General features: G+C 32.5%; 1 protein-coding gene across 4 annotated transcripts in view; it reads right to left on the reverse strand.

The window, feature by feature from the left end:
* Nucleotides 1-768: 768 nt before the first annotated feature.
* LOC139495215 (MYCBP-associated protein-like) overlaps nucleotides 769-15138 on the reverse strand; it is a 34128-nt gene continuing 19758 nt past the window's right edge. For all 4 annotated transcript variants that reach the window (XM_071283438.1, XM_071283439.1, XM_071283437.1 and 1 more), the window contains exons 11-21: nucleotides 12409-12551; nucleotides 11720-11906; nucleotides 11021-11093; nucleotides 8786-8971; nucleotides 7724-7867; nucleotides 6566-6682; nucleotides 5378-5562; nucleotides 4532-4650; nucleotides 4058-4107; nucleotides 2173-2391; nucleotides 769-974 (exon numbers count right to left, since the gene is read on the reverse strand). In XM_071283438.1, the coding sequence (XP_071139539.1) occupies nucleotides 8904-8971; nucleotides 11021-11093; nucleotides 11720-11906; nucleotides 12409-12551 (471 nt within the window). In that variant the 3' untranslated portion in view covers nucleotides 769-974; nucleotides 2173-2391; nucleotides 4058-4107; ... (3 more) ...; nucleotides 7724-7867; nucleotides 8786-8903. The remainder of the gene's footprint in view (nucleotides 975-2172; nucleotides 2392-4057; nucleotides 4108-4531; nucleotides 4651-5377; nucleotides 5563-6565; nucleotides 6683-7723; nucleotides 7868-8785; nucleotides 8972-11020; nucleotides 11094-11719; nucleotides 11907-12408; nucleotides 12552-15138) is intronic.

The raw sequence follows: 15138 nt of genomic DNA on the forward strand, positions 1-15138 counted from the left end.
TTATACTAAGGAAATCAGAAATGTTTACTTTTGGCCAAAAACTGTTTAAAAGGTTAGGACCATTACCCCCAAAATCAGTCCTTACCTTTCTTTTGTAGTATAATCCTTGTGGTACAATTTGATAGAGATCTGTATACTTATTCTCAAGCTATTGTCTAGAAACCAAATTTGTTTGAAGGACGGTGACGTCGCAATACCATAATACGGCAACGAGATTTCGCATCCATATAAAAAGGAAAGAATTACTAAACGAAAAAGAGAGGCGAAAGATACAAAAGGGACATTCAAACTCATAAGTCAACAAAAAAAGAATGCAATTGGCAAAAAAATAAATAAAAAACAAACAAAAGAACACAAAAAACAACAGAGAAAACTAAAAACTGAGCAACAAGATATCCATCAAATACTGGGGGTGATCTCAGTTGTTCCAGAAGGGTAGGCAGATTTTGCTCCACTTAGGCCAAGTTCAGATGGAACTCGAGTTCTGACTAGTGTTCCATATGAAGGGTAAATAATTTTGAAGAGTAAGGTCTCTGGATTACCGGAAGTACAAGGCCCTTACTCTGAATATGTTTTCATTCAAATTTGATTGGATTGAAACATCCTGGATATCGAGTCGATCTCTAGGAACCCTGCTGCAACCCAGGGCTCCTTGAGTGTTAATGGCGGTAAAGCTATATCCAATCATAACAGGTGTTATATATGACCATGTCAATCCCATCTACTCTAGATATCCATCCCAACTTGGCCTTAGAGAATAACTAGGTATTACATTCACATTATTTATTCAAAACAAAGTATAAAAACTGAGCAAGGTTTCTTCATCTGTTAAAGTTATATCACATATTCATACAATTTAGTCAAGTTTGTGATAACATGTATATTTATTGCTACATCTGTCTGTGTGATGTTTCTTCCAAGTCAATAAAAATAGATTCGATTCTATCTATAGCCTCTTGTAATATAGAATAGCCCTACAATATACAAATTTTAAAAAAATCAATTAATATATAGAAAATATCTTAAAACAATCATAAAGATAATTAAAAATCTAAATACTTTTCTTTAAGGAAAAGTCACTTTTATTTACCAAGATTGCACTAATCCAAATAATTATGACGTCTTGAAAGGCTATTATATTGGTTTTTTTCTTTGACTCTTTACATTGATAGGAAAGATCAAAGCAAAAATTTAAAATAGCCTTCCTAAACGTCATAGTTATTTGGACTAAGATTGAACATGCTGAAATGTTTCAATTGCTTTTTTTATCATAATTGAATTTATGTTGAAAGTCTTACTGGAAGTATTATACACTTAAAATTATCATTGATCAGGTAAATGGTGTCAAAGTAAGAAGTATACATTTTTCATATACATGTCCTATAAATTCACCTTTCCAGTTAATTTTAACTTCAATTATAAGTTTTCAATCTATACATATCTTTTCAATCTATACATATCGCTGTAAATTTACCTGCATGTATATATTTTCTCCGAAATTTAACATGCATGTAAAACTACAATGTACATTGTATAACCTTCCCTGTTAATCTACCTGCATGATTAACTCATCCCTGTAAATTTACCTGAAAGTATATTTTTTCTCTATTTTTGTACCAGCATAGGGGGTCTCATTGGGGGTTCTAATCCCGCATCCCGCTTACTGTTTTGTCAGATTCCCATATCCTGCTAATACTATGTACTTAAGAAATTTTCATTAGAATCACGCTTAGACCCCAATGAGACCCACAAAATAGTTTATAATTTTCACTGTTAATTGACTTAACCTGAATGTATAACTTTTCCCTGTTAATTTACAGGCATGTTTAACTTTCCATGCAAATTTACCTGAATGTATAACTTTTCCCTGTTAATTAACATGTATGTAAATCTACCATGAACATTTACATGAATGTATAACCATCCCTGCAGGCATGTTTAACTTTCTCTTGTACATTTACTTGAATGTATAACTTTTCCCTGTACATATACCTGAATGTATAACTTTTCCATGTAAATTTACTTGAATGTATAACTTTTCCCTGTTAGTTTACAGGCATGTTTATCTTTCCCCTGTAAATTTAAATGCATGTTTAGGGTTCCAGGTAAATTTACCTGAATGTATAACTTTTCCCTGTACATTTACTTTTAAATACCTTTACGTAAATTTACCTGTATGTATAGTTTTTCTCTGTAACTTGACAGTTGTTTAGGTGATGCTGTTTCTAGAAGTGGACTAAAACTTTCCAATTCCAGGTGTTGGGGAGGAAGAGGGGTAGGTACAGGGAGTACATCTTTCTGGGGGGACCCAGCTCCCTTCTTTCTATTTCTCGATGTGGCGGAGGACATATGCTTGCCATTTGAGGGTGATAAGTTGTTCTTCTGATCATTCTAAAAAAAGACATAAATATTGTACATAATCGCTATTTTACAAAATTTCCCTTTCATCTTACTGATTTATCTCTAGAAACTAGGGGGCATGTGCCATTGTCAATGTAAACAATGACATGGTCATAGGCAAAATATATAGCAATTAAAACAGATTAAAATTGGTCATCTCAACTTGATTGCTTTTCTCACTTTTGTCATACTGGCTCAGGCAAGAAAATCAATCTTGTTGAAATCCAAAGAAAATCTATAATTATTGAGAATTTGGATAGGATTTACAGAAAAATGATATGCAAAAATATAAATAATAGACAATGATAGGCTAAAATATAAATAATAGATAAAATGGCATAAAAAAATAAAGAATACAGAATTGTGCTAAGTCTATACAAACAATTCAAATTGCAATTTGTTAAAAAAAAAATTCAGATCAAAACTTTATTCTCAAACAAAAAAACGAAATAAGATGCCACACTATTCAAAGAGGATTTTATTTGTAAAAATACTGTAATCTTCCTTAAACTTTACCTATCAATCATTGAGAAAGACAGCAAATAATGCAAATTTAGCTATTGCTTGAATTTATTATTGCAATTTTTTAAAAATGTACAAAAATTTTAGATTAATTTTTTAGATTTCAGATTCGTGTTGCCCAGTCTTTATTTTTCTATGTTATGTTTTGTGTACATTTGTTTGTCTATTTGTCTTTTTCTTTTTTCTTTTTTAGCTATCAGGTTATCTGTTTATTTTCTACATTTGAGTTTGAATGTCCCTTTGGTATCTTTGGCCCCTCCTTTGCATATAGACATTTGAGTTTGAATGTCCCTCTGGTATCTTTAGCCCCTCCTTTGCATATAGACATTTGAGTTTGAATGTCCCTCTGGTATCTTTGGCCCCTCCTTTGCATATAGACATTTGAGTTTGAATGTCCCTCTGGTATCTTTGACCCCTCCTTTGCATATAGACATTTGAGTTTGAATGTCCCTCTGGTATCTTTAGCCCCTCCTTTGCATATAGACATTTGAGTTTGAATGTCCCTCTGGTATCTTTGGCCCCTCCTTTGCAAAGACATTTGAGTTTGAATGTCCCTCTGGTATCTTTGGCCCCTCCTTTGCATATAGATATATGTACCTAATATCAAAAGTTCTTATTATTGTGACACTCATCCAGGAGCATGATTAGGTCTGAGTACACAGTCATTTCGTAGTGCATTTCTTTTAGACAATAAATGGAAATAAAAAAAATCCCACTTGCGCTTTCTCAATAATATTTTTACAGTGTTATGTACTACTTTTGGGACAAATTATATCAAAATGATAGAAAACTTCATCAGCTCTAACTCAAAATATGGACAATTTTATGTTCAGGGGGTCTTGAAATCTTTTGACAGCTTCCGAAATACTTTTCCAGCTGGACCAAATCACCACTTCACTTTAAAATTCATGAATCAAATTTTTTCACTGTGTAATTTTATCCCCGTACTTGCTATTTGAGGCATAAAACATCAAGAAATAAATTTGGAAAGGGTATTAAAAAGATTGGCAAGTAACACACTGTCCACACTAGGGACTATATTCGTGTACAACGAAAACGATAAATGTATACTCGGACAATTAGCATTAGTAAAAACCTAGCAAAAGTTCCTGAATTTACAGTCACAATAACTTACCCCTTTCTTATTCTTTGGTGGGATAGAATTTCTCCTCTTGTTCTTTTTATCTAAAAATGACATTAAGAGAATAATCATAAGAGAGAAGAAATTAAAAGAAAAGAAAAACTTGCCAATCTAGTCAACTATTTTGCCACTTCTAAGTTAAAAATTTATAACTCCATCAGTTTGTATCACTCTTGCCAACTCGTTTAAAGTCAGCATTCTTTTTTTGTGCAAAAGGGTTGAAATTTTCACCACATTTTTGCTTATATGTTTTTTTCAACCTACAAATAGTGTCATATCCTTTTTCTGATGGTTCACTGAGTCTTTCTTTTTTGTGACCCTTTATAGGTGGCTGTTTGGTGTGAGCCAAGGATCCATGCTGAAGACTACTTTCACCTAGAAGATTTACTTTTATAAATTGTGACTTGGATGGAGAGTTGTCTCATTGGCACTCATACCACATCTGCTTAACATCTATAAATCACATACCTATTTTTTCCTCGTTAGTTTCCTCTGGTTCCAGTGGAGTGACAGGAAAACCAGTTTTGTAAGTCATTATATAGGCTGAGTGGGTGAAACTTTCTATCATATCATGAAGCACTTGATTGCTGAAATTGATGAATGCATGCATTACAACATGTTAACCTTGCCACTCTTTATAGAGGGTGGTAAAGGGTTATTTTCGTGCAACATATTTTGCCATTTTTATTTCACATGCAATCGTGAAAAACGTTCGTTATTCACCTTTTTCGTGAAATCAGTTAAAAGATCAATGTGCAAGACATTTTTAATTGTTCCTTCATCGTGAAATAGTAATCTTATTTCACCTTATTCTGTGCAGATATCCCCCCTTGACGCACCCCTTTATATGCATATTTCAAGAGTAGGATCTTGTAATCTGTTGGTTGCTGTCTTCCATATTTTAGTTTTTCCCTGTTTTGGAATAAATCAGGACATTGATTTTTCAAGTTTTAAATTTTGTCATACAAGGTCCTTATATGTGTATGGAATCACTGAAGCATGACTGGAGCAGGGGCTCCCACTTATGAAAATTCTGGATCTGCCACAATGGAGTACTGTAAATTCAGAAATTATTGCGAGGTTTTTATTATTGCGAATAATGCGACAGAATTGTAAACGCAATAATTTAAACTCGCATTTTGAAATATTTTATATGGTTTAAACCGGACCTTTCTCAAAATCGTAAAAATAAAAATCGCATTGAAGTCTAAAATGACAAAATCGCAATAATAAATGCACGCAATAATTTCTGAATTTACAGTATTTATATCAAACAAGGGAGATAATTTTTGAAGGGAGACAATTATGACTTACCATATAAAATTATGCTGTAAGTTTAAGTTGGTGTATGGTACAAGATGTTTAAAAGACATGTCTGTAGTTAGAGCAGTGTATTCGTTTGTAAACTCAAGTTGTTTGCTGTACTTCTGTTCTAAAATCTCCATATAATTATCATGATCTTCAGACGGTAATTCCATTGAATCCAGCATACAGATTGACTACAAAATAGAAGGAAAATCGTGTGAATTTCAAAGTTAACTTTTTTAATATCCTGAAAATTCTTCTTTGTACATTAAGGGCATACGATAGTTACAGGGGAGGCAATGACGTTGCTAACGTAAAATGTTATTTTCGCGACGACAAACTATGACATATCGGGAAAAGATGCATTTTTCGACTATTTTTTATCATTCGAACTGATTTAATTTGAAAACAAGTGCATGGACCCCTATTTTTTAAAACGACATTTTGTTTCATTTGCAGGGAGATTATGTGGACCAAATTTTATAAAACTGTAAATAGAGGATTTTTTTTAATTTTGATAAATATACAGCAAAAAATACGATTTCTTCTTAATTCATGATCATGTGATAAATATGAGTTATTTCTGAATAAAAAATGCATATTTTTTAATAAAAAATGCATATTTTTTTTAGAATACTTATAAAATACGAAAATTACAAATTATCTAACAAAAAACAATTTGTGTTTATCTTTTAAAACAAAAAAGTTATGGCTTTCTTTCGAAAGGGAAAATACGGCCACAAATCCGAATTTTGAGCAAATATACAAAACTTCAACCTCATTTAACTCAAAAAGTAGCACATGAAGGTATATTTTTTATTGCATATTGATTTAAGCTGGCAACAACTAGCCTATATGGAAATTTTCATCAAACTGTAAATACAGGATCAAAACTGTATCCTATGCCCTTAAGCAACACAAACGGTGTCACATGGGGGGCATCATCTGCTTTAGAAGCATTACAGATCACCCTTAATTTGGCAAGATGTTCCTGTTGTTCAGTTTTAAAAAGTGTTACATGTCTTATTGCTGGGGGCAGGGTTCCAAAACAATTTATCTATTCGCTTCTACAATTAAAATAATACCATTTAAATCTATTTAAAAATACGTGTTGGGGGTCTTTGGAAAAAAGTATTTTCCATCCCTCCCTCAACTCCATATATTAAATTTTGATGTAGTCTTTATCCAATACTCTACCTGTGTCATATTGTGAACTGTAAAAGATTCCTCTGGTTTTATTAACATCAGATCGCTGTTACAAACAGAATCATACAACACCTCCATCTCTTGGAGTTTACCACTGTGGTAGAAAAGCTGAAACAAACAATAGCTACATGTATTAACTTATAACTTTCAACTGTGAGTATACACACAAAAAGATATGCAATATTTTATGTACATGTATATTAAGGTGGTACCCAACACTTTCACTAAAATTAATTTGGTTCGTTTAATTTTCATATTTACTTTGACACTTTTAACAAAATTGAAAAAATTTTGAACCAACCGTTTTACCAGAAAAATTACACTGGTTATATAGCAATTTGACAAACACCAATTTTGATCATTGAGAAGCTTAATATTCCTTTTACAACACAACGTAATTAAAACGTTTAGCTGACTTTACAGAGTTATCTCCCTGTAGTGTTAGGTACCACCTTAAAGAATATAACTTAGATAATCTCCCCTTGTATCATATAAACCAGAAACACACCATAGTCCATATACTGATAATAACTAGAAGAGAGAATGAATTCATGAGAGATACTGTAAATTCAGAAATTATTGGGGGCATTTATTATTGTGATTTTTCAAGAATGGATAAAAATGTGAGTATAATTATAATTAATAGCGATTTTTGAAAACAAATCTGCATACAGGGACAGTTTCAGTTATCAGAATGTGAGTTTTTATTATTGCCATACTCACCCATTTGCCTTATTCGTGCAATAATTTTTGAAAATACAGTATTCAATTTAACTACTACAGCTGCATCAGATAGAAATCTGGTATTATATAATAAACTTTAGAAGTCCACAGATAGGTAAGTGTGAAATTATTCAATAGACAAAATCAAAAACCTCATTTTTAAATTAAAGATTAAAAAAAAATAAACCAACCATTTTACAATATTTTGAATAGTATATATCATTTATTCTGGTATCACCTAAGTTGGACAAAGGTATACAGAAAAACACATTAGTTTACATTACATTACATATAAGTACATTTGTTGAGGAAGCATTAAATATGAGTTTTTTTACAACGGTATGATCAGTATAGCCGACAGGTTAACATCAGAGAGAATCCATGAAGAAACCTTAACATTTTTTGTCCATCTGTTCCCAAACTTACCCCTGGATATGACTGGCTAAATTCTTCTTCTGGGGTCAAATAGGTTACTATAGGTGATAACCTTTCAGGGGTCATGATGCTTGATGTGATGGTTTGTATGGAGGCATTAATTATATTTGTCTTTTCTCTCTGCATCAAATTTTTCTAAAACAAATTAAGAAATGTTATTGACTATGGCATCTGTTTACCTTTTTCGGTTATTCAATCTCAACGGAAAATCAGTGACTGTTTAAAAATTAAGTTATTATAAGAACCCTAAAAAACACAACAACATTATTTTTTTCTTTTCATATTTGAATGTTCCAAAATCAATTAATATAAAAAAAAAAAGATGTGGTATGATTGCCAATGAGACAACTATCCACAAAAGACAAAATGACAGAAATTAACAACTATAGGTCACCGTACCGCCTTCAACAATTAGCAAAGCCCATACCGCATAGTCAGCTATAAAAGGCCCCGATAAGACAATGTAAAACAATTCAAACGAGAAAACTAACGGCCTTATTTATGTACAAAAAATGAACGAAAAACAAATATGTAACACATAAACAAACGACAACCACTGAATTACAGGCTCCTGACTTGGAACAGGCACATACATAAATAATGTGGCAGGGTAAAACATGTTATAGATCCCAACCCTCCCCCTAACCTGGGACAGTGGTATAACAGTACAACATAAGAACGAACTGTAAAAATCGGTTGAAAAAGGCTTAACTCATCAGATGGACAAAAATACAAGTGGACGTGGCACGGTACTTATACATCCCGACACAAAAAGACACAATGAACAGATCTGAGAGTACTCGCAGTTATCTGACAGCTAGTTCAAAGCCACTAACAACTAATAAAAAATCATGCATCTAAGACTAAACAATAAGTCTTATACATGTATATATATACCTGCACTTGCTTATGGTCGATTTCTATCCAAAACAGCTCATTTGTCTTTTTTAATTTCTACCCATAAATACAAAAAATAATAAATTTCTTTACTTATATAAAGGGGATAAAAACCACTAGAATAACATTCATGGAAAAGATTTTCCCTAACTTTACCTCAATCTCTGAAACACAATCCAGATGTATCATAGGTTCACAAGCTATGCCTCTAAAGTTGATGAAGATATCTGCTCCACCACAAAGAACGGGACGAGTCTTCAACTTCCACCTTTCTTTAGTTTCCAGGAAAATCTGACTTGAACAAGACAGGAAGTTGTATATCACCCCCTGGTGGTAAAATACCTAAAACAAGATCCAGTGTACGTTAATATTTGACATAATTTCATACTTTATTTTGAGGTAAATGAAAGTGTCTATCTATATCTCATCTGATATCAGTGATCGGGAAGGATGTGCGCCCTGCGCCTATAGCGCATATCGACCAGAAATGGCGCATAGAGTGACAAATGTAAGCGCCCACGTGGCGCACAACATTTTTCACTTCGTTTCGAAACGTTTAGATATCGTCAAATGGATTTCCGATCAGGTTCCGTGCCGCCATGTGTATGTACACAACTGTGTAATGTACCTCCAATGCTAGGAGCACCTATATATTTTTGAGACGTCTCGGGTGTTTTCCTATGATAATAATAGAACCATGCGGTATATCTGATTACACAAAAAAAACGTAATTGACCATCATTCATGATATAATTTTTTATAAACAACTTTAAATTTGTGAAATTTTGCTAGTACAGACGAGATTTATCTCTAATTATAATTTTGTAAGTAAGTTAGTCTTGCTATTATTTCGATTGAAAAACCCGAAAGCCTTTTTATGAATATAGTTTTTGTCTCCATAAAAGGCGCTTAACTGTCCTTGTTGTTTATTGGTCTTTGGCTCGTTTTGACATTTTGTAAACAGGCATTCAGCAAATTGTTGTTTTGTTCTATCAATTAATGATACTCTCTACTGTTATTCTTGTCATCTTGGTGAAGTAATAATAATACAAGAAGTGCAGAGGAAATGCCAGAAACGTCGTCTATTCTAAAATGGAACGTCTGGAATAATTATGGTATCGACGAAGACCCAAATTTAATGTTAAAAAAAAACGTGAACTAGAACATGAACAAGGCAACAGTAACAGTTTAAACATTGTAAATAAAGGTTATCTTGAATATTGTCCGGTTTGGAAGAAGTTATTGTATATTCATTGAAATTGAAATTACAAAATCACAGGAACAATATCCATGATATTATTTAAAATCAAAATGGTAAGTACCACCACCTCTAAATGCTGAAATACATGTATACACTTTTTTTCTTTTTGTGTAGTCAATTTAAATGGCCCACTCATTTGACAACATGGCCCATTATTTTTAAAAATGGCCCATTGAATTTATTTTTGGGAGGCCCTGGGCCCATAGAGAAAAAATCCTTCCAGATCACTGGATATGACTTTAGGTTGTAAAAAAGATGTCCAAAAAAAAATGAGTTTTTCAGAGGTTCTGGAGCATATTAAATTGCAATCTGATTAAAATTAAGATCATATGTCTACACTTTGATTACAAAGATCTGGCATCATGTTTTACTCTGTAACTTTACTGGGTTTTGTCATAATGATAAACACTTTTTTTTTAATAGGCTATTTGCCAATTCTAGTAATTGACCCTGTAATTAGAGATCCCTCTTTTAGTTGTCTCCCTTATGAGGACATTAATTTTCATTTATAATGAAGAGCTAGCAGAACAAGCAAATTTACCTGTGCGTAATGTGAGTAATCATTATTGTTTGCAAATGTTTTAATTACACTAATTTGTTGTTAATCTAAATACTTTTGACATCAGAAATTATTTTTTATGAAAAATTAGTTAAACCGCCGATACATCACTTTCAATTCATCATACTTTGCATTGGCAAAAGCCAATTTTGTCCGGTATGGAACCAGTCTACAATTGACAAAGGGAAGTAATTTGTTTACAAAGTGTGTAATAACAGAATCAAATCGGTAATTGTCAAATGCACTATTAGAGGCAAAAGTGTCATTGATTAATGAAATAATTATTAGATCAGAAAGTAGAAAGCATAAAGAAGCCAATGACGTCCTTGGACTGTTTTCTGCTCTTTGATCAGGTTGTTGTCTCTTTGACACATTCCCTGTTTCCGTTCTTAATATTGTAAAAAAACCTATTATCGTGATTTAAGGCAAGATGCAAACGAATTATGATACCATCATATAAAATGTGAGATTTTACTTTAATATCTGCTATAGATAGAATTTGGTGGGAAAATGATTTTTATCTTACATAAGTTTTACATTTTTTTTTGTATTTCCGCAATGATAAACATACCATCTTCAGTGAAGAAATAATACTGTTGAAGTCTTCGCTTCACAAATCCAAATGGGTTCTCCACTGGAACTTTCTGTGAATCAAAATAAAACATATGACTACAAATAATTAATATTGAACTATTTTAAGGGAAATAACTCTGTAATTAGTAAATGTGCATTCATTATCATTTGTGGATTTCTTGGCAGTTGATGAACAAATGTTCAATGAAGTATGAATTTTCTAAAGCTTAGACAAAACCATTACATATTTGTTTTTCGTTCTTTTTTTTACATAAATAAGGCCGTTAGTTTTCTCGTTTGAATTGTTTTACATTGTCTTATCGGGGCCTATTATAGCTGACTATGCGGTATGGGCTTTGCTCATTGTTGAAGGCCGTACGGTGACCTATAGTTGTTAATGTCTGTGTCATTTTGGTCTTTTGTGGATAGTTGTCTCATTGGCAATCATACCACATCTTCTTTTTTATATGAAAATACAATCTGTTCTCTATCGATAACTTATTGAATTTTTTTCTTTAAAAATATCAGCAGTATTTGAATAAAAGAATCATCAGTATTTATGGAAAAAAATATTGGTATAAGATGATTTTATGTTGTGTAGACACAACATGACAGTTATTTTGTCCCCACATTGCTTGTGTTATTTTATCTAGATCAAAAGTCAAAAACAGCTACATATATATTGACTTATCTTTACCTCCCAATAATAACGCACAAGTGTACTCCCACAATTCTTCATTGGTATTTTCTTTATTTGAATCTGGCCTAGTCCTGATCTAAAGGTCAAGGTCAAAGGTTGTATAGGGTTTTCCCCTGTACCGTTTTTCCAGGTCAGTATGTGCTGACCGATGGCTAATGCTGGTCCTTTGAAGCTATCATTTTCACTGAAAGAAAAAACATTTTCATTATTAGAAATAAGAAGAAATAAGGGAACGGAAACCAACTTCGGGACGTACATACGAATGGACAAGTATTAAACTTAATGTTCCCTTTGCTGTGGCTGGGGAATAAAAAAACAGTTTAAATATGATAAAGTTTTACAATGGCAATACCACATTTTTCACTTCAGTGAACATGAAATTCTGGGGAAAATCCCTAATTAAAATAAAACATAAAATTGAAAATAGAATATGTCAGAGCCCTGAACAAAGAGCAGATAACAGTCTATTAAAAAATTTCATGTCATAATGAACCTTTGTTCTAAGATCTATCCAAGCTTGAGGTTGAAATCTCCAACTCCAAATAAAAATTTCTCTGTATTAATTATTAATTAAAAAGTTTGCTTAAAGTATACTACATTTTGTCAAGTTTGAAATAAAAACAATAAATTGTGAAAATTTTATATACAGTTAGATGTGCATTATTTGTGTTGTTAAGTATAAATACCTCTTAGGATCAAGATCACTGAATTCTGTCATAGAAACTGTACGATGAAGAGTTATGTGTCCTTGACCAGTCTCTTCTTGAATAGATGGCACTGTAGTTTTTGGACTTTGACCTTTACCTTTAACCACAAGATCGGCAAGATCCTAAAATATTGTCATGAAAGAATACTATGATTTTTTTCTAGATTATAGAAGTAGTAAAGTTCTGTTAGGTCTAAATACACATCTAGATCTACAATTTCAAATGTTGAAGACATAATCTTCAAATGCAATCAGTTTAATTGAGGGTTGGCGCTGGCATGTCAGTTACTGTTTGTAGCTCTTTGTTCATTTATGTATCATATTCATTGTCATTTTGTTTAGCAGACACAGACTTCTTTTAAACTGAGGTTTACTGTGTGTTTGTTTAATTTACATTGGCTAGAGGTATAGTGGGAGTGTTGAGATCTCACAAAACATGTTTAACCCCACCACAATTTTGCACCTGTCCCAAGTCAGGAGCCTCTGACCTTTGTTAGTGTTGTATTTATTTTTAACTGTTGTTCATTTATAGGTTTAGGAGTATAAGCTGAATTAGTTAGGGGTAGGGTTGGGATCTCACTAACTTGTTTAACCCCAACTCATCCGGTATGTATCGCCTGTTCTAAGTCAGGAGCCTGTAATTCAGTGGTTCTCGTTTGTTGATGTGTTACATAATTGTTTTTCGTTTATTTTTGGTACATAAATAAGGCCATTAGTTTTCTCGTTTGAATTGTTGAACATTGTCATTTCGGGGCAGTATGAATATGCAGTATGGGCTTTGCTCATTGTTGAAGGCTGCACAGTGATCTATAGTTGTTAAATTCTGTGTCATTTGGTCTCTTGTGGAGAGTTGTCTCATTGGAAATCATACCACATCCTCTTTTTTATATTAACTCATTAACACTTAGATTTATTGCACTAAAGCTGTTAACAAAGACCTTACTAATTCTGTTGTCAGGTTATTGTCTCTTTGACACATCCCCCATTTCCATTCTCAATTTTAACGATTACATCTATATTACAAGCAAAATTACAGAATTTAATATGGTTTCACTAATTAAATATTCCAAATGGGTTCTATATTTTTCTATCGAAAGAGAAAACTAATGATAAAATATTGTTTGCTTCTGCTAACATTGATTAGTAATCTTGCAAAACATAATTTTGTAGAAAAACTGATGCAACAATTATTCAACATATGGTTTTCTTTCTTTATTTCATTATAAAAATATAACTGGAAGAGAGACTACTTTGGTAGGGCCTGCAAAGCAAACAAACCATATATTTTTTTAAAGAATTGAAATGCAATGCAGTTCTAAGTTTGCAGTACACTTGAAAAATAAAAATTATTTGCAAAATAAAAAACAAAACAAGAATGTGTCCCCAGTACACGGATGCCCCATCGGCACTATCATTTTCTATGTTCAGTTGACTGTGAAAATGGGAGAATATCTCTAATTTGGCATTAAAATTAGAAAAATCATATCATCATGATCATAGGGAACATGTGTACCAAGTTTCGAGTTGATTGGACTTCAACTTCATCAAAAACTACCTGGACCAAAAACTTTAACCTGAAGCGGGACAGACGGATGGACGCACGAACGAACAGACGGACGCACCGACCAGAAAACATAATGCCCATAAATTGGGCATAAAAAATTGCCAAAAGAGGCAAGAACAATTAACCTTCATGAAAGCAAATTAAAATTCTAATTCCACAGAAATGTAATTGTTATGAGAATTTCCAGGCATAAAATAACATAAAGGGTTATTAGTGAGACAAACACAATGATTAAATATAAAGCAGTAATAATGTGAACTAGAGGCTCTAAAGAGCCTGTGTCGCTCACCTTGGTATATGTGAATATTAAACAAAGGAAGCAGATGGATTCATGACAAAATTGTGTTTTGATGATGGTGATGTGTTTGTAAATCTTACTTTACTAAACAGTCTTGCTGCTTACAATTATCTCTATCTATAATGAATTGGCCCAGTAATATCAGTGGAAATGTTAATAAAAATTTACAAATTTTATGAAAATTGTTAAAAATTGACTATAAAGGAAAATGACTCCTTAGGGGGTCAATTGACCATTTCGGTCATGCTGACTTATTTGTAAATCTTACTTTGCTGAACATTATTGCTGTTTACAGTTTATCTTTATCTATAATAATATTCAAGATAATAACCACACATTTTTAAAACTAGATACCCCAAAGATGATTGTTGCCAAGTTTGGATTAATTTGTCCCAGTAGTTTCAGAGGAGAAGATTTTTGTAAAAGATAACTAAGATTTACGAAAAATTGTTAAAAATTGACTATAAAGGGCAATAACTCCTTGCTGAACATTATTGCTGTTTACAGTTTATCTCTATCTATAATAATATTCAAAATAATAACCAAAAACAGCAAAATTTCCTTAAAATTACCAATTCAGGGGCAGCAACCCAACAACGGGTTGTCCGATTCATCTGAAAATTTCAGGGCAGATAGATCTTGACCTGATAAACAATTATACCCCATATCAGATTTGCTCTAAATGCTTTGGTTTTTGAGTTATAAGCCAAAAACTGCATTTTACCCCTATGTTCTATTTTTAGTCGTGGCGGCCATCTTGGTTGGTTGACCGGGTCACGCCACACATTTTTTAAACTAGATACCCCAATGATGATTGTGGCCAAGTTTGGTTTAATTTGGCCCAGTAG

Source organism: Mytilus edulis, chromosome 11 (assembly GCF_963676685.1).
Source record: "Mytilus edulis chromosome 11, xbMytEdul2.2, whole genome shotgun sequence".
NCBI classification, from domain to species: domain Eukaryota; kingdom Metazoa; phylum Mollusca; class Bivalvia; order Mytilida; family Mytilidae; genus Mytilus; species Mytilus edulis.